This window comes from Choloepus didactylus, assembly GCF_015220235.1.
Source record: "Choloepus didactylus isolate mChoDid1 chromosome 11 unlocalized genomic scaffold, mChoDid1.pri SUPER_11_unloc10, whole genome shotgun sequence".
NCBI lineage: Eukaryota > Metazoa > Chordata > Mammalia > Pilosa > Megalonychidae > Choloepus > Choloepus didactylus.
Genome location: NW_023637578.1, coordinates 45,486 through 66,516, shown reverse-complemented (window position 1 = coordinate 66,516; position 21,031 = coordinate 45,486). Strand labels below are relative to the sequence as shown.

General features: G+C 51.8%; 1 protein-coding gene across 1 annotated transcript in view; it reads right to left on the bottom strand.

The window, feature by feature from the left end:
* Positions 1 to 12,411: 12,411 nt before the first annotated feature.
* LOC119524492 (obscurin-like) overlaps positions 12,412 to 21,031 on the bottom strand; it is a gene marked incomplete at its 5' end in the record, with an annotated part of 40,655 nt that continues 32,035 nt past the window's right edge. Inside the window, 7 exons of the mRNA XM_037823195.1 lie at positions 12,412 to 12,529; positions 13,218 to 13,496; positions 14,397 to 15,264; positions 16,803 to 17,176; positions 18,043 to 18,366; positions 18,491 to 18,778; positions 20,696 to 20,971. Coding sequence (XP_037679123.1) covers positions 12,471 to 12,529; positions 13,218 to 13,496; positions 14,397 to 15,264; positions 16,803 to 17,176; positions 18,043 to 18,366; positions 18,491 to 18,778; positions 20,696 to 20,971 — 2,468 coding nt within the window. The remainder of the gene's footprint in view (positions 12,530 to 13,217; positions 13,497 to 14,396; positions 15,265 to 16,802; positions 17,177 to 18,042; positions 18,367 to 18,490; positions 18,779 to 20,695; positions 20,972 to 21,031) is intronic.

Below are 21,031 nucleotides of genomic sequence, written 5' to 3'. Positions count from 1 at the left end.
TAAGGGTCCATGATGTTTACACACAAGCTAGGATAAGTAGGCATATTTAGTTGTCATGCCTGATATCCTGAGTGGTCTTTATGTTTATAGCAAGAGCTTCCACATTCAGTCTTATTTCCAAAAGGGAAGACTCCAATGGTATCAGGAAACCCCTGGGAACAAAGGCATTGGCACCATAAGTACCTAGTGCCCAGACGTAATTTAAATGACATAATCGTTTCTAGATGATAAAGGAACAGGGTCCACGTACAATATGTCCATGAACACAACTTTCCTATATCAAAAAAAAATGTTAGTACATTTGAACCAATGAAAACAAAGTAAATCACAGGTCCCCTAACATTTGGAGGTCTTCAAGGTCTCTGGATCCTAGAAACCAAGGAGCAGACAAGGAGAAACCAAAGCCCAAACTCAGCCAAACAGGGACACCGGCTTTTCCTGCTTATATTCAGGGTTTTCCTCTTAGGGAAAGTGTGATTTATACTAGTCTGGAAAAACTAACACTATGGCTAATGGGTTCAGTGAGAAACAGGCTTTTTGAACTTGCTCAAAGTACCTGTGTGAGCCTGGCTTCCAAGCATGTGAACTGGCCTGTGCCCTGTGAACTCTAAGATCGATAGCACATAGGTTTATCTCTGGTGCTCCACTTTCTTCATCTCTTCACATATTAACTGCAGTGTCCACCATCATACTCCATTTGAGAAGCGAAACGTGAAACATTTAGCCTAGTGCCTGGCACAAAGTGAACATCAGTAAATGCTGCAATATCTATTGTTCAGTTTCACAGTCAGGATACGAGTGAATCTGTCAGATCCTGTTAAGAAAGTAGAAGCCTCAGCACGCATTTTAGAAGTGCTACTTCACCTGTCAGTGATTTCCAATTTAATTCTACTCTGTTTAGACAAAACACTTTATTATTTCACACTGATGAATGTACACTTGATAATAATGTGCATTCTGCACCACTGAGAGTTTGTCAATTGTACTGTTTATGTATTAGGCCATTACTGATGATGATTTCACATTTCTTTTATTTGCTGAACTGTATTTACATTTCCAACTATGATTTTTTAAAATTCTTTGTTATGTCATTTTATGCATTGTGTGTGTGTTTTTTTTTAAATTCAGTTTTATTGAAATATATTCACATACCATACAATCATCCATGGTATACAATCAACTGTTCACAGTATGATCACATAGTTATGCATTCATCACCACAATCTATTTCTGAACATTTTCCTTACATCAGAAAGAATCAGAATAAGAATAAAAAACAAAAGTGAAAAAAGAACTCCCAAACCATCCCCCATCCTGCCCTACTTGTCATTCAGTTTTTATCCCCATTTTTCTACTCATCCATCCATACACTAGATAAAGGGGGTGTGATCCACAAGATTTTCGCAACTTGTGATCTACCCCTTGTAATCTACATTATTATATAATCATCTTCAGGAGTCCAGACTGCTGGGTTGGAGTCTGGTAGTTTCAGGTATTTACTTCTAGCTATTCCAATACATTAAGACCTAAGAGGTTTTATCTATATAGTGCATAAGAATGTCCACCAGAGTGACCTCTCGACTCCATCTGAAATCTCTCAGCCACTGAAACTATTTCATCTCGTTTTGCATCCCCCTTTTGGTCAAGAAGACACTCTCAGTCCCATGATGCTGGGTCCAGATTATCCCTGGGAGTCATATCCTGCATTGCCAGGGAGATTTACACCCCTGGGAGTTGAGTCCCACATAGTGGGGAGGGCAGTGAGTTCACGTGTCGAGGTGGCTCAGTTAGAGAGAGAGAGGGCCACATCTGAGCAACAAAGGATTACTCAGGGGGAGACTCTTAGGCATAATTATATGCAAGTTTAGCCTTTCCTTTGCAGTAACAAGCTTCATAAGGGCAAGTCCCATGATCGAGGGCTCAGCACATCAAACCGCCAGTCCCAATGTTTGTGACAACATCAACACCAGTCCAGGTGAGTAAGTCCAACACTTCTACACCTTCTCCCAGCTACTCAGGGCTGGGCAGTGGGGGAGGCTGTAGATATATTTTTTATTATCTGCCCAAATTACTTTGGAATGTGTCACTATTTCACTCCAGCCTATACTAACCTACCATATCTCACTTCCTATTCAAAGTTTCATGTAATTGTGGTGTTTGAACAAACTGACTGTAGAATTGTACTGTGTACAAAATATAGATCCTGTACCAAATAAACATCTCTTCCCTTGGTCTCATATGGAAGTTGAAGTTTTAAGATACAGTCAGTTTCAAACTTTACCCTTTGGCTTGGTTTGCCCTGGTTTTAACCTGACCTGCTTCATTCATATCACTAATTGAAGTCTGGGCTCTTTTTCAGCTCTTTTTTTTAACAGTGGCTGTATGCACTAATACTGACATTCATAGCTGCTGAGCTCTAGTTCTGAGTTTCAGGTGTCTCAGAGATATGCATTGTTCCAGAGACCAATCAGGTTATACGCTAAGGGATCAGCATCTCAAAGTTTAGAGATAGGCTTTACAATTCAGGGATAGAGTTAACTGCTGTAAGAGCTTACAATCTAGGGACTATTACAATAATTATGTCCATTTTAGGCTATGTTCTAAGATTCAATTCTGAGTTTACACATTGTAGTTAGACCATATTGGTGAGGGATTAAAGTGTGTGCCTTTATTTCTGGTGTACTTCACTCAAATACTGTCTACATGGTCCATTCACCTCATTGTGGGTCTCATAGCTTCACTCCTTCTTGTAGTTGCTCAATGTTCCAATGTATGTGTACACCACAGTACACCATTCCGTTCTTCAGTCAATGTACCCTTAGGTCATCTCCACCCTTTGCAAATCATGATTACTGACTCCATGAACACCAGTTTGCAAATGTCCATTCATGTCTCTGCTCTCTGATCTTCAAATGACATACCCCATAATGAGGTTGCAGGACCTTATGGTCCCCACGTACTTAACTTTTTGTGGAACAACCACACTGAGCTTCAGAAAGTCTACACCATTCTACCTGCTCATCAACAGTGGATAGGTACATCCCTCTCACCATGTTTTCTCCAACACTTTTACTCCTATATATATTTTTTTTCCTACAATTTCATAGAGTTATATTCACATACCATACATTTATCCACAGTATACAATCAGTTGTTCATGGTATTATCATAAAGTTGTACATTTATCACCACAATCAGCACTTGAACATATTGATTACTACAAGAAAAATTGTTTTTTTTAGCAATAATAAAAAAATGATAAAAAGAAAAATAACATGTCATACAATACAATATAATAGTAAGGACAGAAAATAACACCACTACCAAGAATCCCATATTCCTCCCCTATATCCCCCTCTCATGTACATTTAGCATGGGCATATTGTCTTTGTTACATTTAATGGAGGTATATTACAATGTTACTTTTGACCATAGACTCCAGTTTGCTGCGGTCGCAGTTGACTCGTCTGGGGGAGGGTGGCGGCCGGTTGCTAAATCCTAGGCTCTTAGGATTGCTCGGAGGGTACCGGCGGCGGGGGCTCTTTCCCGGAGGCGAGGGCGAGGCGGGGGACTTGGCCAGGTCCCCGGCGGGAGGCGTGCAAAGTATGGAGGGCGGCGAGAAAGGAACAGGTGGGACACGGTTCTTTTAGGGTGAAGAAGCCAAGAGAGAGAGCTTTATTGGGGGAGAGTACAAGCTTATATCGGGCGGTTTAGAGGGCGGGGTAGCTGTAGAGGTTAAAGGTTTGGATTGGTTCTGAGAGGGCGCGGAGGTTGATTGAAAAGGGGCGAGAGTTGCTCCGGTAACGGTGTCTGGCAACAATGTATGCGCACTGGTGGTGATGGGAGTTGCACTGGCAACGGGGAGTGTCCGGGCAAGATAAGGGGGTGGGGAAAAGGCGGTTCCCTCCGGCAAGCCTCCCCTAACAGTGGTATTTTGGGTGAGGAAATGGGGCCTGCCTCCGGCCTCACTTTCCCAGGCCCGGGGGGCTGTGGAGGGCGCTGTCACCCGTGCCCACCACCCTCCCCAGGGGCTGATCAGGTCCCCCAGCCCAGGCCCGCCAAGTTGAAGCACGTAATCAGTGTCCCGCATTTCCCCCTTCTTTTCTAATTAAAGGAAGAAGCTTACCGGAGAGGTCCGCTAAGGGATGAGGGAAGGGGGAGGTCGGGGAGGGGAAAAGGGGTTGACGGTGGCTCAGCGAGGCTGGAGCTCGGCGTTGGTGTGGCGCCCGGGCGCTCGACAGGGGCCTTGCTGCTTGCGGGATGGACGAGGGTGGGGGGTTTAAAGTTGGAGGTTCAGAGAAGCTGGAGCTCGAGGTTGGTGCGATGTTCAGGCGATCGAGAAGGGCCTCGCGGTCGGCGGGTTGACCGGTGGCGGTGAGGTCACGGAGGGTTGGTTGTCATCTCGGAGTAGGGAGCGTCAGAGGTGGCGAGTCGCTGGTACTGGACTTGCACGAAGGAGGAAAAAATAGCATCCGTTTGTTTCCTTACAAGCTGGACAATTCTGCGGATAATGCAGGGTCCTAAGGTGAGAGCTAGAATAATCATTAGTAGGGGGCCAAGGAGAGGGAGGAGGTATGGGAGGAGGGGGGTAAAGATGTGGGACCAATAGCTGGTGGCTTCACGGTCTTTTTTGCATTGTTCCAGTCCCTCTCGGACCTTTTTTAGGCTGTCCTCGGCGAGACCTGTGGAATTGGCATATACACAGCACTCTTCTCCTAGGGCGGCGCAGAGGCCTCCTTCTTTGAGGAGGAGAAGGTCGAGACCTCGGCGGTTTTGGAGTACGACCTCAGAGAGGGAATTGACAGAATTTTTAAGATGGGAAATAGCGTCTTGTAGGTGACGAATGTCCTCGTCAACAGCCGCCCGGAGGTGAGTTAGGGCGGAGCCTTGACTGGCTAATGCAGCGATTCCGGTGCCAGCGCCTGCAAGACCTAGGAGGGAGGCAATCGTGAGGACGGTGATGGGTTCTCGCTTTTGCAGAGGAGCAGGGGCTGCAGTTCTTTCCAGGCGGAGGAAGAAGTCTTCCTCGCTGTGGTATAGGACCCTAGGGATAAGGACAATTAGGAGGCACGTTTCATTAGTTGTATTGAGGGTTTGCACGTTAAGGCAGGGGGTAAGTCCTGTAGAGGAGCAGAGCCATTGGGAGGAGTTATGAGGAATGAGAAATTTTGCAGAGCTGCTGGGAGATGAGTAGCTGGCACAGGCAGTGAGGCTGGGAGAGTTACTTGAGCGAGGGCGGATGCACTTTCCTGTGAAGGAGACTGAATGAAAGGTTAGGGGGACGGCAGAGGTATTCCAATTGCATTCTGAGGGGCTGTCCTCTGTATTTTCTGAAAAGGAGAGGTTGGAGGCAACTGGCTCATACAGGGGGGAGGAAGTGGAGAGGCAAAGCCAACAAGAGGAGGTAAGATTGGGGTTGGAAGAATTCACTGAGATGAAGGCCGCTTGGATAAGGCCGAGGAGGGGAGAGGAGTAACGGGCGGGGGGCGGACGAGGTTGGGGTGGTGGTGTTGGCAACGCGCCGTTTGCAGCTGAGGTGCGGCTGGTTGGAGCTGAGGTGCGGCTGGAGAGCTGTGGAAAAAGGGGGTTAATGACTTGGTTGGGACCTATGGCAGAGGGGATTTTTTATGAATAACAAACACTGGCGAATTATAGGGACTAGTAGAAGGCTCTATGTGGCCAGCGTCCAATTGTTCTTGGACAAGGGCTTGGAGTGCTACTAATTTATGCGTGGGAAGGGGCCACTGCTCCACCCATATAGGTTCCTCAGTATCCCACTGCAGAGGAACGGGCGCTGGAGGTGTTAAACGAGCAGTGGCGCACATTATTGGGGGGGCTGGGTGGTAAGCACTGCCCCAGAGGTGGCGAGGATGTCACGGCCCCATAAAATTTGGTCTATGGTGTGTAGAAATAACGGGCGGAAGGTGCCTGAGTGGCCCTCTTCATCCTCCCACTTAATGGGCCCTATGGCCTGAAGAGAGGTGGAGGTACCAGTGGCTCCCACTACCGAGGGACCATCGAGAACCATGCACATGGTGGCATACTGAGCGGGCATGCAAGAGACTTCTGCCCCTGAATCGAGCGTGCCCGTGTACCATTGCCCCCCTATTCTTAACTTACGAGTAGGCTTTTCTGGAGTGATAGGGACTGTCCAGAGAAGCGTTTTACTGCTGGTGAGGTGATTAGTTTTATTAGAACCGGCCGGCACGCTGCCTCTTAGGGGCGGGGCTGAGGCTTGCCCTGCTTGGAGTTTAAAGCTTGCTCAGTGTCTTGGCGCCGACTGCTATCAGGGCACCAGGGATAGCAGTGGTTTTTTAAGCTATCCTTGCTAGGATCTCTGGGGCTGCTCTTGCAATCGCGCGCCCAGTGATAGCCACGCTGGCAGCGTGGGCAAGGAGTGGGAGGGGGGCGCCCATTGCGCTGCATGAAAGGCGGGCGGTTGACTTCTGCATTGGGGCACTCCTGGGCAAAATGACCGCTCTGCCCGCACTTAAAACAACCGGTGGTGGTGGCTAAGGCGGCAGTGACAGCGCCAGAGACAGCCTGGGCTAGGGACGCGGCAGCTGGGTCAAAGGCGCTGCAGGCGAGAACCCAGTCATTTAGACTTTTTTCCCGCAAGGGGAGAATGGCTTGCTTACAGGGGGGGTTAGCCCCTTCTAGAATGAGTTCCCGGGTGAGAGCTAGCTGGGCTTGGGGGTTGCTAACTTTTCTAGCGCAGGTTTCTTCGACCCTGGATACGAAGGTGGCGAAAGGTTCGTTTGGCTCCTGGAGGAGCTTGGTAAAGTTGTCAGGTCGACGGGCAGAGCAGTTGGCAAATGCGCGTAAGGCGATGCCTCTGAGGATAGTCCAGAAGGTGGCAGGGACATTAATATAAGCAGATGCATTTATAAACGCTCCCGTGCCTAAATAGGCTTCGGGGTGATGATAGACTCCAGTGGCTGCGTCTTGCTCACTTTGCTTAGCTGCTTCCGCCTGGAAGTGAGCACGCCAATCAACAAACTGGCCGGGGTTAAGAATGGAACAGGCAAGCGAGGCCCAGTCTTGGGGGAGGCAAAAGTCCATGGCGAGATCCTGCAGTATTTGGGAAGCGTATGGGCTACCTAACCCGTCCTCCTTGACGGCCCTGCGAAGCTGCTTGATAGTATCTAAGTCAATGGGATACCAGTCGTACGGTTTCTGCGGTGTGGGGGTAAGGTTAAGAGGAAAGCAGCGAAAAGCACGAGAGAAAGGAGGGCGCGCTTGCAGAGGGCTTGGCGCTGGAGTGGGGGTAGGGGGAGCGCTGCCCCAAGGGTTGCCTTGAGGTGTAGAAGGCAGCCAGGGGTTGTTAGTCGGCAGGGTGGGAGAAGCGGCAGCAGCTGCCAGTAGCGGCTCCGTGGGGGAGCTCGCCGAAGGGGGAGGCGGAAGTGGGAGGCCCCAAGCGTCGCAAGACGGTGGCGCGGTGGGAGTGGCTAAGGCATAAGATGGTGGACTAGCCCCGTCCTGTGAAAGGGCGGGGCCCAAGGCATAAGATGGCGGACTAACTCCGCCCTGTGAAAGGGCGGGGTAAAGCGCATGCGGTTTCCGGCCCAGCTTAGGGCTGACGTCATCGCCGGAGAACTTCCTCCCCTCGATGGAAGAAGAAGGAGGAAGTTCACCATCTTGGCGAGGCTTAGTATTGCTTTGTTTTTGGGGGGCGACTTCGAGCGCGTTGTTAATTTGCTCGACTAAGGATTCTGTGTCCGAATCGTGGTCTACATTAGTATCACTGTCTGAATCTGTTGACTGGGTTGATAGGGCCTCCTTGGATTTAATGGGGCCTCGATCAGGGGGGAGGGAGCCTTGAAGGCAGGAGCGGACGGTTATTAAGGTGGGGAGCAAGCCGGGAGGGAAGCGCTTGCTCTCATGTTCCATGGCATTGGTGACCCGATCAATAAGGCGATCATAAGTAACAGGGTCCCAAAGATGGCAAGTGGTGAGCCATGGGTTAAAGGGCAGCAGGAGGTCCCAGTATACTTGCAGCTGCCGGACAGACACTTTACAGCGATGTGTGTCTAGGAGACCCGCCAGAGCGCGAACTTGGGGTGCTTGGCGTGCAGATAGACGATTACCCATAGCGGAGGGAGAAAAGAAAAAAGGGGGGTTGATTATTGAGTAAAGAAAATGAGGTAAACCGTGGCCGCGAGGCTGAAAGAGACAGTGAGAATAGAAGGCAGGACCCTCTAGTAGCGAGAGCAGTTTGGGGGGGCGGTTGCAAAGAGGCACACCGCGCTAAACAAAGAAACAAAGACACAGAGGACCACAGCAAAGTAATGGAGGGGAAGAGGGAAAGCTACTGGAGGAAGAGTGTTAGGAGGAATGGGGGGGATATAGGAAGAGAAGACGAAAGGTAGTCGGGGGCAAGAGTTAGGTTAATGCGGGAAAGGAAGAGCGGCCCGGGTGCGGAGCGGCGTGGGAGAGGCGGCTCCAGACGTGGAGCAGCGAGGGAGAGGTGGCTCCGCGGGGCGGCGAGGGAGAGGCAGCCCTTACTTTGCAGGCGAGGAGAAGGGGAGCTGGAGAGGCGTCCAGGCGAGCGGGTGGTTTTACTGGACCGCTGCGTGGAGAGGACTTTTAATTCCAGGTGCCCCACGTTGGGCGCCAGTTGTGGTCGCAGTTGACTCGTCTGGGGGAGGGTGGCGGCCGGTTGCTAAATCCTAGGCTCTCAGGATTGCTCCGAGGGTACCGGCGGCGGGGGCTCTTTCCCGGAGGCGAGGGCGAGGCGGGGGACTTGGCCAGGTCCCCGGCGGGAGGCGTGCAAAGTATGGAGGGCGGCGAGAAAGGAACAGGCGGAACACGTTTCTTTTTCGGTGAAGAAAACCAAGAGAGTTTATTAGGGGAGAGTACAAGCTTATATCGGGCGGTTTAGAGGGCGGGGTAGCTGTAGAGGTTAAAGGCTTGGATTGGTTCTGAGAGGGTGCGGAGGTTGATTGAAAAGGGGCGAGAGTTGCTCCCGTAACGGTGTCTGGCAACAATGTATGCGCACCGGTGGTGATGGGAGTTGCACTGGCAACGGGGAGTGTCCGGGCAAGATAAGGGGGTGGGGAAAAGGCGGTTCCCTCCGGCAAGCCTCCCCCAATATTGGTATTTTGGGTGAGGAAATGGGGCCTGCCTCCGGCCTCACTTTCCCAGGCCCGGGGGGCTGTGGAGGGCGCTGTCACCCGTACCCACTACCCTCCCCAGGGGTGGATCCGGTCCCCCAGCCCAGGCCCGCCAAGTTGAAGCACGTAATCAGTGTCCCGCAGATACAGAGCTGAGAGTGCTGGGAAAGCAAGAAAGACACAGTTCATCTGATAGAACACCAGAGAGGAGAGAAAATCCCCCTCCAGCACTCAGCAAAATACTGATGGGCTTATGCATGCAAGGAAACCCCACGAGGCCAGGAAAAGAATGATCTGGAAGGATATGAGGAAATGGTGCTGGGAGCTCACACAGGATCAGGGTTTGTATGTATTATGTCCCCCAGAAAAAGCCATATTCTTTGATACAATCTTGTGGGGGCAGATGTATTAGTGTTGATTAGGTTGGAACCTACTGATTGGGTGTTTCAGTGGAGATGTGACTCAATCAACTGTGGGCAAGAATTTTGATTGGATAATTTCCATGGAGGTGTTACCCCACCCATTCAGGGTGGGTCTTAATTAAATCACTGGAGTCCTATAAAAGTGTTTACAAACAGAAAGACCTCAGAGCAACTAAGAGTGACATTTTGGAGGAGCTACAGCTGAGAGGCACATTTTGAAGATGGCCTTTGGAAGCTGACACTGACATTTTGGAGAACGCCATTTTGAAACACAACCTAGAAGCAAGCAGATGCCAGCCATGTGCCTTCTGAGCTAACAGAGGTTTTCGGACGCCTTTGGCCATCCTTCAGTGAAGGTACCCTGTTGTATGCCTTACCTTGGACACTTTATGGCCTTAAGACTATAACTTTGTAACTAAATAAACCCCCTTTATAAAAGCCAATCCATTTCTGGTATTTTGCATAATGGCAGTATTAGCAAACCAGAACAGGGGTCTTGCCTGTTCCCAGCAGTTGGAAGGAAAAATTCATAATTCACAGGGCAATGGGTAGAGAACTCAAGAAAGTCTTGCTTCAGCCATGGTGTGTAATTAGCTCTAGACTGAGCACTGTTCAAGACCCAGCTAACAAACCATAAAAGTGAGACCCAAAAGGATCAGACTGTTTCCCAGGTAACTTCACTGCATTCCAGTCCAAAGCTCTAGAAGATTTACAGAAACACAAAATATCTAGTCCCCAACAGGGGAAAACTCCCAATGGCAGGCATCCAATCAAAGATGATTTCCAAGCATGGAAAGAGGCAAGAAAACAAACCCACAGTGTGAAGCATAATTGATCAGCTGAAACCAACGCAGAACTGACACAGATGTTAGAAACAGCAGAAGGCATCCAAATAGTTATTAGAACCGTATTCCATGTTCAAAAGGTTGACCACAGCCAAGGAATATATAAAAGAGACTCAAACAGAACTTCTTGAGAAGAAAAATACATTGGATAGGATTAACAACAGATTAGATATTTCAGAGCAAAAGAAGAGTTAATGGAAAAGCATAACAATAGAAACTCTTTGAAATGAAAAAGAGAGAGAAAAGTATTTTGCAAAGTAAAAAGAGCATTAGAGAGCTGTGGGACAATTTCAAGTGGCTTAATGTACACACAGTGGGAGTCCCTGAATGAGTAGGAGACAGGAAAAAATATTTGAAGAAGTAATTGCCAAAAGTTTTCCAAACTTAATGAAAACTATACACCCCAAATTCCAAGAAGCTCAAGAATAAAAAGCATGAGAAACTTGAAAAGTATGCTGAGGTAGATCATAATCAGGTCCCTCAAAACCAGTGATAAAAAGAAGATCTCAAAAACACCCAGAGTCATTTTTGGAGAAATTGACATGCTTTTGCCAAAATTCATGTGGAAATGCAAAGGATCCAGAATAGCCAAAACAATCTTGAAAAGGAAGTTGGGTGACTCATACTTCCCAATTTCAAATTTTACCACAAAGAACAGTAATCAAGATGGCCGGGAATGACATAAAGACAGACATACACAAAAGGAACAGGACTGAGCTCAGAAATAAACCCATGCATTAAGGTCAACTGATTTTTGACAAGGATGCCAAAACAATTCAATGAGGAAAGCAACAGTCTTTTTAATAAATGGTGCTAGGGCAACTGATAACCACAAGCAAGATAATGAATTTGGGCCCCTACCTCACAATATTCAAAAATTAACCCCAAATAGATAAAAGACCTAAACACAGGTGCTAAAACTATAAAACTCTTAGAAAAAAAATAAGGTATAAATCTTTGTGGCCTTGGATTAAGCTATGATATCTTTTATATGACATCTAAATGACAAGCAACAAAAAATAATAGATGAATTGGACATGATCAAAATTTAAAACTTTTGTGTATCAAAGGACCCTATTAAGAAAGTGAAAAGATAACCCACAGAATGGGAGAAAATATTTCTGAAAATCATGTCTCTGATAAGGGACTAACACCCAGAATATATAAAGAACTTATATAATCTACAGTAACAAGACAGCACAGTTTTTTTAAATGCACAAAGCACTTGAAGCATGTAATCTGTTTTGAGTTTATTTTTCATATAAGGTGTGATGTTTAAGTCAAGATTGATTTTTTTGGCTATGAACGTCTAAGTACTCCAGCATCATTTGTAGAAAGGCTATCCTTCCTCAGTTTAATTTCTTTTGCACCTTTGTCAAAAGTCAGTTGGGTAAATTTGTTTGAGTCTACTTCCGAGTTCTCCATTTTGTTCCATTTATCTTTGTGTCTGTCTCTCTGCCAACACCACACTGTAGCTATATTGTAAGTCTTAATGTTGAGTAGAGTTCCTTCTCTCAAGAAGAGAGTTCCTTCCATTTTAATCTTCTTTTTCAAAATTGTTTTATCTGTACTAGGTTCTGTGTTTCTCCATGGAAGTTTCAGAACAAGCATGCCTATGTCTACAACAACGCGTGCTGAGATTTTGACAGGAATAGCATTAAACCTATAGATCAATTTGGAAAGAAATGACATCTTTACTAGGTTGACTATTCCAATCTATGAACATGGTATGTCTCTCTATTTATTTGAGTCGTCTTTGATTCTTTCATCATCATTTTCTAATTTTCAGGGTACAGATCCAGTATGTGTTTTGTCAGATTTATAACCTAAGTTTTTTCATGTTATTTGAAGCAGTTGTAAATATTTTTGTGTTTTTAATATCATTTGCCCCATGTTCATTAGTAGTATATAGAAGTGACTAATTTTTTTTTTACATGTTGATCTTGTATCCTGAGACCTTTATGAACTCAGTTCATTAGTTCTTTGGGGCCAGCCACATCTATACAACCCCAAAGAGATCCCTAAGGTAGGTGCCTGGTCCATGGAGAATGCTCTCAGGAGAGGGCAAAGGATGCTTCCCCAGCGCCGTGTCAGCTGCACCAGCTGGGGGCTGAAGGGCTCAGAGGGAGTTTCTCAGTTCCTCCGGGGTCTACAGAGAAGCAAAGCTAGGCGATACAACAATGGCCTCACATACCAGCTTACATTTAGTTTCTGCTTGGCTATGGACCTAGCCCATTCTAAGTGCTTTCCACAAATCAACTCGCTAACCCTCACAGCTGTACCATGGGATCATCTCTATCATTCCCATTTTACAGATGAGAAAACTGAGGCATGCAGGGACAAAGTGGCTGGTCCCAGGTCATAGAGCTGATAAGTGGCAGAGCCAGGATTTGAACCCATCTTGGTGGCTCCAAAGTCTGTGTCCTTAACCACCATGCCACTGAGCTCCTCTTGAGGTGTTTCCTGATCCAACCCATCTGAGGTTCTCTGGAAGGGACCTCAAGGGAGTGTTTGGGGTAGTCTGGACTCACCCTTTCTGCTCCATCTCCCCTCACACTCCATTAGGGCCACTCACTTGCTTGTGACTCTCCCCAACCTCCGTGAGCACCTCCCCAACCTGGGTTCCTCTCAGAAATTTCTTTCCAGAGGAGACCCCTGGCCTTGGACCCAGCTCTGAGAGAACTCTCCACTGCACATAAGACACTAAGACCCTAAAGCCTGGGTGGCCTGAAACCAGCCTCCCCCCCAGCACTGCCCTTCCCCACCTGCTCAAGAGGGGCACCCCCACCCCATCCTGACCCTCCTGGAACCATCAAACCCCAGCGACCAACACTCACGGTCCACACGGAGCTCGGCTTTGGTGGAGGAGACACCCACGCTGTTCTCGGCCAGGCAGCGGTAGACGCCCATGTCCGCTGGCACCACGGCTGTGATGATGAGCTGGTGGCCGCCCTGCTGGTCCTCATTAATCATGTAGTGATCATCTTCCTCCAGCACCTTCCCATCCTTGAACCAGCGTACGCTGGGTGTCGGCTGGCCCGTCACCACGCAGTCAAAGCTCACGGGGTAGCCGTCCTGCACTTCTTGGTTCTGCAGCTCAGTCAGGAACACGGGGGCTGGGGCACAGAGGGCAGGCCATGAGTCATTTGCAGGACTCTCGCCAGCACCAAAGCCCCGAGACAAGCCAATGATCCCAGCCGCCATATAACAAAACACACCAGCCTAGGAATAGTTGATGTGCATGATCTATACAGGAGCCGCTCAGAGCACTTTGCCTTGGTCCACAGGCAGCTCCCTCTTACCCATTCTCCAAGGAGAACTCTCTCTTTGCCTGTTTGGTTCCCAAGCTACCATGATGCCAGAGGGATTGAGGACCAGAAATGGGAAGAAAAGGGGACATAAAGGAAAGGTGAAGACTTTGTAGGCTGGGAGCCCAGGGGAAACAGGTAAGGGATTCTAAGAGAAAGAGAATCACTCCAAAATGGTTGCAAGGGTTGAGGAGACTGGAGAGAGGAGGAGAAATTTCAAGAAACGATGCTATGGGTCATGATTCAAACCCCTTCGATGTTCCCAAAGAGGTGCATGTCAGCGGAGAAATGACTTTTTAATTACTATTAGTTGCTGGACTGTGTGTTTTCTGTGAATGGGACACAGTGCCCAGACTGTGCCACGTGGGATCCCAACTTGTACAGAGGTTCCGTCTCACACCCTCATTAAAAATATATTTTAAAAATTCTAGTAGGTAAGTATTTACATACCCATTTCACAGATGAGTTAACTGAGGCTCTGAGAGGCTAAGTACCTTGCCCAACAGCACGCAGCTAATAAAAAGCAGGGCTAGGGTTCAAATTCAGGGCTGTCTAACGTCAAAGTCAGGTCTTTGACCCCTGCAGTGAGCTGCACCTGCTGAAGCCCCAATGAGTGCTCGAGCTTTCCAGTGACTTGCGCCACTACTGCCCTGGATTCCAACTCCGGATCCTGGACAGGGGATCAGGAAGGCGGACTGGGACACTCACCAGTGTCAGAGGCCAGCGGGCCAGGGGTCGCCGGCTGGACAGGCACCACGGGGTCTGGGGCCACCTGGCCGAGGCGCATCTCCACGCCTCGGGGGCGCTGCTCCACGAGGTTGATCTCCACCCCCATCCCCAGCGTGGCGAACATCTCGCGGAAGCGGGTGGCGGCCCGGGAGGCCTCCGCGAGGGTCTCAAAGCGGATGCACACGAAGCGCTCGTCTTCGCGGTACGTCTGCCAGTCCCCGGGCTCCTCCAGCTCCACGCTGCCCTCCTCCGCGCTAAAGAAGACCTCCTCGTCCGAGACCTTGGCCGGGCCCTTGGTGCGGAAGAGCCGGTGCAGCCGCCGGGCGGCCCGGCGGAACGCGTCGTCCAGCTCGGTCCCCGACCCCGAGCTCTCCACCTCGCTCTCGGTCCCGCTGACCGCCACGCAGGCGCTGTGGGCAACCTGACCGAACTTGTTGCTCACCTGGCAGGTGTAGCGGCCGGCGTCGGCGTGGCCCAGGCCGGCGACCAGCAGCGAGCAGGTGCCGTCTCCGAGCTGGTCGATGTGGTGGTGCCGCCCATCGGCCAGCTCCACCCCGTCTTTCAGCCAGCGCGCGCGCACGTCCGCTTTGCTGGCCACCACGCACTCCAAGCGCAGGGTGTCGCCCACCTGGGCCTCCACGTCCCCGAACGTGCGGCAGAAAGTGGGCCCCTCCTGCTGCTTCATCTCCTTGCGGACCTTGTAACCTTTAAAAGCAGCCTGGATCTTCACGGCCGCCTTGTCCATGGATGGGTCGCCCAGGTCCTCGGCACTCGAATCTCGCCGGGGAGGCTGTACAGCAGCCAGCTGCTCTGGCTGCTCCCCAGCGGGGGCTGCTGGGGCCCCAACCTGTGTGACACAGGTTCCAATAGTGTCAGAGCAGCCTGGGCCTCGGGGACCACCCAGCCTGGACCTCATGGTAAAGAGGGGAAACTGAGGCTCAGAACAGGGAGAGGACCTGGGTAGGGACACCCAGAGCTGGAGCCAGAGCCCAGATCTCTTGGTCCAGATCCAGGCCGCTCCAGCTCTCCATCCTCCCTCCCACCCACGTGAAACTGCAGTACCTTAGGGATCACTCCTGTGTTTACCAAACAGCCAAGCCACCTGCCCAAAGTCACTTTACACAACAGCAGAAGCAGAGCTGGGACTGACGGGGTTGTGAGAAAGAACACAGAGAGTCCACTGCCAGCTCTTCAAGAAGTTGTAAGAAACACAGTGGAGGGGGGAATGAGAGAGACTACCTGAGATAGTGGGCAGATGGCTGAGGGATGGTGGACAATGGATAGGTGGGTGGGCGAGTAGTCAGATGGCCGAGGGATGGCAGGTAATGGACAGATGACTGTGTGTGTATGGGTAGGTATGCAGACGGTTTGAATGGAAGGAAGAGTTAAAGAGTGATAGTCAAGTAGATGGGACTAGGTACGAGTAAGTAAAGGAGTGAAAACATAAGTGAATTGGTGAGTAAATACATGGATGGAAAATGTGTGGATGGATGTGTCCAGGAATCATCATGGATGGGTATGGGGGGTGGATGTGTGGGTGTCTTGATGGAAGGATGGACAGGTTGATGGAAAAATTGGTTCATAGATGCAGGAGTGGTAGATGGTAGAGTAGGTGAATGAATTGGTGGACATACTAACAGATAAATGGATGAATGGAGTTCATGAGTGCAGCAGCTGTGAACAGAGATACACGGATGGCTGGACAGATGAACGGATGGATGGGTGGACAGGCTGATGAGTACAGGAGTAATATATGGATGGATGGATGCATGCATAGATGCATGGATGGGCAGGGTGATAAATAAATGGGCAAATGGGTACACAGATGCAGCAATGATACACAAATGAGTGGTTGTATGGAAGAAAGGAAGGAAGGGATGATGGATGGTGAATGGCTGGACAGATTGACATAGATGGATGAATGGGAGCATGGGTGCAAGAATGGTAGATGGATGGACAAGTGGACAGGTTGACAGATGAATGGATGAATGGATGAATGGTTGCACAGGTGCAGGAGTGGTCGATCAATGGGTGGATGGATGGACAGGTGGACGGGTTGACAGATGAATGGATGAATGGGTGCATGGGTGCAAGAGTGGTAGACGGATGCGTAGATGGATGGATGGGTGGACAAGTTGACAGATGAATGGATGAATGGGTGCATGGGTGCAAGAGTGGTAGATGGATGGGTAGATGGATGGACAAGTGGACAGGTTGACAGATGAATGGATGAATGGATGAATAGTTGCATGGGTGCAGGAGTGGTCGAAAGATAGGAGGGTGGATAGACGGTGGACAGGTTGACAGTTAACGGATGCACAGGTGAACAGGTGCGGGAGTGGTAGGTGAGTGGGTGGGTAGACAGTGGAGAGCCGAGAATCTCACCTTGCTGGCCAGAGCCAGGGCGCCAGGCCTCCCGGCCTTCTTGAGGTAGCTCACCAGGGAAGGGGTGCCCGCCCGAGACTCGTCGTCAGAGCTGGTGTGTGAGAGGTCAGCCTCGCCGGTGCGTGCCAGCTCATAGGCCGTGGAGTACTCCTCGGACAGGTCGGGGGCCGCCTCCTCGGCCTCCTGCCGCGGGCGCTGCGGGCGCCCATCCTCCTTGGGCAGCTCGCTGATGGAGTCCAGCGTGGGCTCCTGGCTCATGCGGCGCTTCCGGGCCAGGGCCTCCCACAGCAGGTGCAGGTCGCCCTCCTGGGCCGCCTCGGGGGGCAGACTGGGCTGCGCTTGGGCTTCGCCTTCCGAGCCCAGGGTCAGCGCCACTGAGGAGGGCAGGAGACTGGTCAACTGGGCCCAGCCAGCGCTGGGACCCAGCCCCAGGGACCCAACCCCAGGCCGGGCCAGTGGCTTCCCTGGCTAGGGCACTGCTCCCCTGCCCGGGCCATCAGACGACACTGGAGGCAGAACCTCTACAAAGTCTTAGCCACTTTGACACTCCTGTCTGACCCTCAGCTTCCCCACATCAAGCAAGTCCTGGCTCTGGCTCCAGAACTGAGACGGGCTCTGCCAAGCTGTTCACCCAGAAAGAATCCCTGCTGCTCTGTCCCTAACCCTCACCATGCTGACATGTTGCCTAGGCAATGCTGGCTGACATAAATGCCACCTCCTCCAGGAAGACTGCCCTGATTACCACCCACCCCTGGCATGGTTCTGCAAGCCCCTCACAGGGCCCATCACACCAAAGGCTTCTTGGGCTCTGCCGCCCTGTTGGCTACCCTCCTGGACCTCAGCGTTTGGCACGGCACAGCCCACAGAAGACACCTGGCCAGCAGACACGAAGGGTCTCCCACCCACTGTGTGGAAAGAACAGGGAGTGAGACAGGCAGCCCGCTCTGAACCCAACCTCAGAGCACCCCAGGAAAGTCAGTCACTAGTGCTGCACCAGAGAGGATCCCAGAGAGGCCAGGTCCCCGGTCCCACAGGTACCAAGAGATGGTGCCAGAGTTGGAGCCCACAGACGGCTACAGACCATGTGCTCCCAATTGCCCTTTTCACTAGAAGGGGATGGTGGAGAATGGTGTCCCTGGGAGGGACACTCTGGAAGGCCCTGGAAGGAGCCAGCTGGCTAGCCCGTGGAGAGCCGGTGAGAAGAGGGCTCAGCCCAACCCGACGTCCCAGAGGCACGTACCCTGGAAGGTGGTAGCTGCAGCAGGAGGCTGGCCCTGAGCTGGGCTGCACCGGTACTCGCCCTGGTCCTCTGGCGAGAAGCCCCGGATCACAAGGGTCTGCCGCTGCCCGCACGTGAGGATCTCGAAGCGCCCGCCAGGCTGGATGTGCTCCGTGCCCCTCTGCCAGATGACCTGGCCAGTCTCGGCTGCCACCTCGCACTCCAGATGCACATCCTCACCGGTGACCACCTCCCGGCTCACAGCAGGTGCAGACAGGGGTTCCACGGGTTCTATGGGCTCCACGAGCTCCACGGGTTCCACGGGTTCCACGGGCTCCACGGGCTCTGTGGGGACACGGCATCCATGGACGGAGAGCAGTGCACACCTCAAGTCAGGCGTGCAGAGACCCCTGCACGTGGGGAGTTCTGAACACTTCCTGGTACTCACCCCAGGCCCCTGGAGACTTACCGAGCTTCACGGTCTGGGGCAGGTGCACGGGCTCCCCGGCGCCGGCGGGGCCCACAGCGGCGACGCGGAAGCGGTAGATCTCCCCGGGGACCAGGCCGTCCACCACGCACTCCGGCCCGGGTACCAGCGCATGGCAAAGCTCCCAGGTGCCTGTGGCGGCCGCCTTCATCTCCACGCGGTAGCCACAGAGGCCCCCACCGCCGTCGCTCGCTGGGGCCACCCAAGACAGGGTCACGGAGTGGCTGCTGCGGCCCACCACCTCAGCATCCTCGGGGGGGTTGGGGAGGCCTGGGAGCAAGTGGGTGACCGGTGAGCGCAGCCACTCCAGGGGCCACACCCCCAGACCGGCAACCCAGCCCCAACCCACCAACCGAGCCTCCCAGCAGTAAGTCGGGTCGGCCTGATTTCGGAGCTGGGGTGTACCCAGAAGGGACCACCTCCCAGGTGGCCGGGGTGGGGCTGAGCCCAGGGACCCTGGCTGTCCGGGGGTCTGGCCTGGGGGCTGGGGATTGTGGAGGTCACTGGGGGTGAGTGGGGACACAGGTCGGTGGCACTGCTGTGCAGGCTCGTGCATCTGAAATCCAGGCATGGGGTGGCCACAGAGAGCCCCCAGGAGCCTGGGCAGCACTGCGGCCAGATAGCACCCACCACCCGGAGGTTGCCCGCTCCTTCCTACTGCCCCTGCCCCTGCCCCTGCTCAGGTGTGGCTTGGCAGGTGAAGGGCGGAGGAGATGAGGAGGTGGGGTGGGATGGCTTGGAGCCCACCACCACCGTCCAGGAGCTCTCTGGCCAGCGGGATGGTTTGCACAGCTTGGCCAGCAGTCTCAGCAGGAATTTGCAGGCTTAGGGCTTGGCTCGTGTCCTCAGGACCAGCTGGGGTATCCTTCTGGGATGGGGGTGGGGGTCCTGAATCCTCTGCCCTCCCCCCACCCAGCTCAGGTCTCATCTCCCTCTTCAAGAAGGAGGCTTTGGGGCAGAAAGAGAGAAATATTATATGCTACCACTAATGTGAACATTGCTGGTGGAGAATGCAGGGGTATTGGCCTGCCCCACCTCGATGGTTGCTGATGTGCTCACAGACATAGGGGACTGGTGGTTTGATGGGTTGAGCCCTCTACCACAGGACTTGCCCTTAGGAAGATGGTTGCTGCAAAGGAGAGGCTAGTCCCCCCTATAATTGTGCCTAAGAGCCTCCTCCCAAATGCCTCTTTGTTGCTCAGATGTGGCCCTCTCTCTCTAGCTAAGACAACTTGAAAGGTGAAATCACTGCACTGCCCGCCTATGTGGGATCAGACATTCAGGGGAGTGAATCTCCATAGCAACTTGGAATATGACTCCTGGGGAGAAATCTAGACCCAGCATCTTCCTGACCAAAAGGGGGATGTGAAAGGAAATGAAATAAGCTTCAGTGGCAGAGAGATTCCAAGAGCTGAGAAGTCACTCTGGTGGGCAATCTTATGTACAATATAGACAACCCTTTTTAGGTTCTAGTGAATTGGAATAGCTAGCAGTAAATACCTGAAACTATCAAACTACAACCCAGAACCCATGAATCTTGAAGACGATCCTATAGAAATGTAGCTCATGAGGGGTGACAATGTGATTGGGAAAGCCATATGGACCACACTCCCCTTTGTCCAGTATATGGATGGATGAGTAGAAAAATGGGGGCAAAAAAAAAAAGGGATAAATACAAGTTAAGAAATCAAAGAGGGTGGGTAGTAGAATTAGGTAGGACTTGGGAAGGACCACCAGCCCCTCTCAACATGAGCACTGCTTCTACTGTTTTCTTAGGGAACTAACTTCTCTTTGAAAATTTAACAAGGTGAACAGTAACTTGACTTCACAAGGCATGTTTTCTTTTGTACCCTATTGCAATAAAAAATATACAACTCAAAAAAAAAAAAAAAAAAGGAGGCGGCTTCGTCCTGGGACTGAGAGACCTGTTGGCAGCTCATCCCCACACCAGGGACCCCGAGGGAACCAGCAGTCCCTGCTGCAGGGCCCAAGGCTACTTTGGGGACAGGGCGAACCGTGACCTGAGGCCTCAGGGAGGGCTGGGTGAAAGTGAGCAAACGCCCAAGGCTGCAGGAGCAGGGCCAAGGCACCCAGAGGGTGGGAGTGACCAGTCAAGGATCAGAGCAGGTACATCCAGGACCCGTCACCATCCACCCAGAGGGCGTCTCGTCCCCCGGGACCACCCACCCAGCACGGTGAGCCGCGCAGAGTCCACAGCATCGCGGGCGGCGAAGGTGACCTCCCCGGCGTGGTGGGGCTGGGCGCTATGCAGCTGCAGGGCATGGCAGCTGCCGTCGGTGCTGACCGTCCACTCGGCATCATCCAGCTGGATGGCCGCCCCGTTGATGTACCAGGTAGCCTCGCCCACGGGCACCACCTCGCTGAGCGTGCAGCAGAAGTCGGCCTGCTCGCCAGCTTGCACCTCCACGTCCCGCAGGGTCTCCAGGAACTCCAGGTGCCAGCCTGCAGGAGGACAGCAGCATCAGTGGGGCCGGGGGTGCACCCAGCCTCCCTTGGGGAAAA